At 40.5% G+C, this 5,949-nt stretch overlaps 1 protein-coding gene across 1 annotated transcript in view; it reads left to right on the top strand.

Moving 5' to 3' along the window:
• Positions 1 to 234: 234 nt before the first annotated feature.
• The window catches only part of DSC3 (desmocollin 3), a 55,281-nt gene continuing 49,566 nt past the window's right edge, over positions 235 to 5,949 (top strand). The window contains exon 1 of the mRNA XM_008581387.1: positions 235 to 303. Coding sequence (XP_008579609.1) covers positions 235 to 303 — 69 coding nt within the window. The remainder of the gene's footprint in view (positions 304 to 5,949) is intronic.

Here is a 5,949-nt window from a genome sequence, read left to right as displayed (position 1 = left end):
CCAGCGGCGGCAGCGGTGATAAAACTTGAGAAATAACAAGGAGGGGCCGCTCGGCGTCTCCTGGATCCAATCCCGTCTCAGGGTAGAACTGCTCCCGGGCAGGCAAGCCTGAGAGAGGCCAAAGCAACTCGAAGACAAGCAGCGGTGAAGAAAGCGTCTCGTGCGCCTCCGCGGGCTCTCGTTCTCGGCGTCCTCGCCTGAGCCCGCGCTCCCCTTCCGCTGCCCGGCGCCCCGATGGCCACCGCCTGGCTCCAGAGCTCCCCGCGCGGAGCCCTCTGCAGGCAGCTGCTGCTGACCCTCATGGTGAGCCACCAGCCCCCAACTGAGGGAACCGGAGGGGAAGGGGGTGGTTCCGCCTTGGTTTCTGCAGGGGGGAGCCGTAGAGGACGAAGGGGACCCAAAGGTGACATCGGTGACTCTGCTCAATCCCCCCGCAGGGGAAGTCCGAGTCCCAAGTTCCGGCTGGGAGGGATGCGGAGGGAAAACGAGTCTTTGAGCTGCGATTTGCACTGAGATTGTCGTCTGGGGCCCCTGCGTTCCATTGTTTGAGTGGGAGTGGTGCAGGCTTCGCTGCGCTCCGGCGCCGGTGGGCAGGGGTTGGGCTCTGCGCTGCTCCGCTGGCTCCCAGCCGGGCTGGTGAGGGTGTTTGGGGCGCCTTTGGGTGGAGAGGGAGGAAGAGTGTTGATCAGTTATTTAAGATCCCTGAGCGAGCAAAACACAGACAGACATGTGGGGGGTTCAAGGGGCCACCCTCCCCACCTCCCGCTCCCAAGTTAACCTCGGATGGGGACGTTAGTGAGTGGAATTGTCCGAGCTGTGCCCCTGGGTCCCGCGTGGGGTTGCCTCCGAGAAATGGGTTTCTCGGCTTTATCTCCTCTAAAGATTATTCAAGCCGTCCACCCCCGCCAGTCAACCAGACGTGGGCAGGGCGTGCCTGGGGCACGGTAGTGTGGGAAGGCTGCGCAAGGGCTGGATTTGGGGTCGTGGTGTGGTGGGGGTTGGGTCGTACTCGGCCCTGCTCACGGGAGGACTGCGTGGGCCCAGAGCCCGCCTGGGGTCGCCTGTGCCTCGGAAACCTGCGGCTGAGTGCGAGATCCGAATGGAGAGGAAGTTAGGAACAATTCTCCGAGAACCCGGGAGAATTGGAGCTAAAAATGAGGAACTCTGACGGCGCGGTTAGGCGCGAAGCTTCCGAAGTGACTTGGGTTGCACTTGGGACGAGCGGAAAGGAGTCGCGGACCCGCGAGACCCTCCAGGATGGGCAAGGGGTCCGGTGGGCGAGACGACGATGCTGCCTCGGGATTGGGTGGACTCTGGTTACGCGGACTCTTACTGCGCCCCCGCCCCCCAGCGGGGCGAGTGGGTCCAAGCAGTGTCCTCTCTTTAAATCAGCGAGTTATGAAGACTGGATTAGTAGTTATGATCTAAGGTATATTTGTGGACGAGGAATTGTACACATAAGTGCGTCGATCTGCCCTGGAGCTGTTCCAACAGAGTATCTGAGCTGATGAAATGACTTTTTGCGAATAGTTACTGCTCGCAAAATGTGTTCTTCTAAGATACATTTGAAAGCGTTTCTAGCTTTTCTGTTTAAAAGCATGAATTTGGTGTTTTTGTGTTGTCCCTGCGAAGTGATTAGGGAGGGGGGAGAAGACACTGAGGGTGCTGTGTTCCCAGGATTTCCCGTATGCACCCGAGGGGAAGGCGTGGAAGACAAGGAGCTGGGATGGGGCGTGTCGGGGTGTGGAGAGGCAGGAGGTGCGTGCACCTCGAAATGGACAAAGCTTCAGCTCTGGTCAATGACATACTTGCCTGGGACGATTCTAAAAAATAATTTAATAGACTTTGGGTTAAATGGTATATCTGGGAGCCTTGAACAGTGGAGAGTTACACAGAATGATAATTTCTTTCATCTGCAATCGCCAGTTTACATTTTCCATTTCGGTCCGGATGCGTAAAGATGGTCTATTGACCATCTCATATCTGTATTTCCTTTTGACTCCTACGACTCTGAACCTTTCAGTATAATATTAATGACATAGGATTTTAGAAGCACTTTTCATTTTATAGAGACTTCAATGGATCTCTCAAAAAACGATTGCTTGTTCTAAGAAGAGAGCTTTTCAAAGCAAGTCTTTAACACAAATCTGAGACACTTAACATGTCAGCCTTCTCACTGAGCTGCCCCAGAGGCTGAGAAATCTTCCCAGTTTGCACTTTTCTTTTCCGGCATCTCTTTCCCACCCTTTTCCTTAATCACACTCTAAACTATTATCAAATACAGTTTTTAATAATCACACGCACACACGAAGAAAAGAGGAAGAAGAAGAAAAAGGAGGAAATTCGAAAAGAAGCACATCAGACCATCTCACTATTGCTGAAAGTTTTTGAGTGTTTCTCAAAGTGTTTTTTCTTAATATGGTAAAAAAAAATTGTTAGTGAAATTTACCAACAAAAATTGTTGGTGAAAACTAATTCGCATCAGATCATTGTTGTCTGCCTGTTACAAATAATGAGATCCTTTTAAATATGTGTTAATGCTGTTCTTATCAAATCTACCGGACGAATTATATTATGTTATTTATTATATATTATAAATGTTACGTACTTGGACACAAGTAATCTGTAATTTTGTTAAAACGACTCTTCTTCAAAAGGATCTAAAATAGTTGTAACATTTGGAATACTATACTTTCCCCCTTGGAGTATATAATTTCTACTTGCAACCTATGTTTATAAATGAGCGTTCTATCTTTTCAGATTTTATAGTATTAATTAATGAAAATAATGTGACTGCTTGCCAGAAAGACTTTTTTTTTTTAGTTCTTGATAACATTTGACGTATCCATCATTTTAAATAAAGGGGAGTACAATAATATCTACTGACTTTTACATTAGTGAAAAAAAGGTAAATGCAAATAAAGTGAGAACTAGTTTATTTTAAAACTACAAACTTAGGAAAGTCAAAGTTTTAGTATATGCTTAGACTGATGCATTATCAGCTATCTTTTTAAAAGGAGATTGGTGATGTTCATATTGAGATACAGCTAGAAGGCGAAGCACCTTCTGAATAACTAAAACGTAAGCCCATGCACATTTTTTGGTTCTATTATAATCGCATGGCAGTTCTATTCCATATATGGTATCGGTGGTGACCTTTGGTTAATCATACTTTCTATTGAACTACAGTTCCCATCTTACAATGAGTTAGGGTAAAAGAAAATATATTAGAATCGTCTAAGTACTGAGAATACGGAGAGAGAAATCTTGCAATTTACTTTTAAGGTGATAAGAATTTGAAAGGTAGTACTCTGTTTTGCAGAAGGCAGGTGTCCACCGGGAGATTAAAAGCTTAAAATTCTATAATTACTGTGCTCAGTCAAGAAGATCCCCTTTATATTTCAGACACTCCATAAATTTCTGTTCTTTAACTTCTTTTTCCTCTATTAAAGAAGGGTGTTATTTGAGAAAGCCTGCTTTGTGTATTCACTGTAAAACCGAACAGCGTGAAAATGAAACAGCTGTAGATAACGCCTTTAAGTGTTACTCTCCTTGAGGTTAGATTTTTCTGTCGGGGTTTAATTATTTGTCTGATAAGCTTTCTATCAAACAATTAATAAAATTTGCACAGCACTGTAAATGAAACAATTAATTTTTCCCAGGCTTCAGTAGGCAGTACTTTATATTAACATTTTTTAAATCTTAATTTGTTATATTTTAATTTTAAGTGTGGGCACTCTTCTGTACAGTAGTTATTTAAAAAATATTTTGAAAGGACATTAGTTATCATCATTAATATAATACTGCCTTTACATATTTCACTTTATTTTGTTTTCAGTAATGTATCCAATCCTACAAAAATATTGTATCAAATTATTTTATAGTTTCAAAAAGTGTAACATAGCTAAAATCTGTATATGAATATTATCCCTTTCAAAAATTATGTTAATGAATTCATTGTGCATTCTTTCCAATGATGCACTATACAGCAATGAAAATGAATAAACTACTGCTATATCCTCAGCACGGATAAATTTCACACACATAATTTTAAGCGAAGAAAGCAAGTTGCATATTATTAGTATATAACTGCATATATTTAAAAGCCAAAGGTTGGCAAAATAAAACTGGATCTTCTTTAGAGATACATACACATGGGAGGGATAAAATTAAGCAGAGGCAGGGAAATAGATGATTAACACAAAAATCATTCTGTTAGTGGTTATGTGACTTTTCAGAATTAAAGGAGGAAAGGAAATTCAATGGGGAAGAGGGACTTCAAAAATATTAATAATGTTCTATTTCTTGTCCTTAAAGGTGAATACCCTACTGTTCACTTTATTATTTATTAAAACACATCTATGCTATATGTAATCTTTTGTATTTGTAATATATTTTATGAAGAGTATTAAAAAAAAAAAAAAAGAAACGAGCAATAGAGGAGATCACCAAAACCAAAAGTTCGTTTTTGAAAGTATAGACAAACCCTGCTATGATTGAATCAGTGAATAATAGAGAAGGCACAGATAAAACATTAGAAGTAAAAAAGAGGCACAGTTATGAAGAGAACAGATGTTAAAAAAATAAGATTATAATTTTATTAAATTATTCCAACTAACTTGAAAACACAGACAAAATGGGCAATTTCTTACAAAATACTAATTACCAACAATGACTAGAGGAAGGATACGAAATCTGAATAGATTCATAATCATTGAAGAAATTGAATTAGAAGCCAGATATCTCCAGACACACACACTCTTTTATGTCCTTGAGGCCCAGACTTATGATAGATGAATTCTTCCAAAGTTATATGGAACAGATAATCTCTATTTTATATAAATTGTTTCAAAGAACAGAAAAAAAAAAAAAGAATGGAACTTTTCTTAACTCATGTTATGAGGATTGTATGAAGTTGAAAAATAGTAGCCTGATCTCACTTATGGACATATACGTGAAATACTGAAATAAATAGCAGCAAACCAAACCAATAATGTATTTAAAAGATCATCATGTCCATGTAAGGTTTATCTCAGGAAAGGAACGATGGTTTCACGTTAGAAAATCTATTACTGCGTTTTGACACAATAATATCTTCATAGAGAAAAATTCTAAGATCATTCTAAAACAAGTGGGAAAATTTTGTTGTTTTAAAAAATTCTTAGCAAACTAGTAATATAAATATAGAAGATAAACTTACTTAATACAATGAAGCATTCTTAACAAAAAGAAAGAATGTAAAAAGAAAACAAAGAAAAAGTTTCACAATAGTGAAATGGTAAAAGCATTCTCTTTAAAGTTAGAAACAAATTCATAATGAACACTATAGCTGTTTCTATTCAGCATTCCACTGTAGGTCCCAACAAGCACATAAGATAAAAAATATAATAGCAATAATGAAAGAGGTTTAGTATTAAAAGGAAAGAAATCTAATTGTCATTTTGCCAGCAACATGGAAGATCCAGCACTATCTACTGACAAACTATTAGAACTAATAGAAGTCAGGAAATTTCCTGAATATAAAATCAATTTAAAAATGATTTATATATACTGTCAACAAACCATTAGAAAATATAAGTTAAGAAGTATCCCATTCACTATAGCAGTAAATAATTGATGTATCCAAAGTAAACTTGACAAAAAATATGAAAGATTTTTATAGAAAAATTATAAAGGTTTAGGGCCGGCCCGGTGGCGCACTGGATAGTGCGCCGCTTGGGAAGCGCGGCGGCGCTCCCGCCCGAGGGTTCGGATCCCACATGCAGACCGGTTCCCGCTCACTGGCTGAGCGAGGCGCGGGAGCGACACCGAGGGTTGCGGTCCCGTTGCCGGTCCCCGGTCCGGTGCGGGGGCAACACTGAGGGTTGCGATCCATTGCTGGACACGGAAAAAAAGACAAAAGACAAAAAAAAAAAAAAAAAAAAAAAAAAAAAAATTAAAAAGGTTTAG

Source organism: Galeopterus variegatus, unplaced genomic scaffold (assembly GCF_000696425.1).
Source record: "Galeopterus variegatus unplaced genomic scaffold, G_variegatus-3.0.2 Scaffold2343, whole genome shotgun sequence".
NCBI lineage: Eukaryota > Metazoa > Chordata > Mammalia > Dermoptera > Cynocephalidae > Galeopterus > Galeopterus variegatus.
The sequence above is the reverse complement of the archived record's forward strand: the minus strand, read 5'-3'. Positions and strand labels throughout refer to the sequence as shown.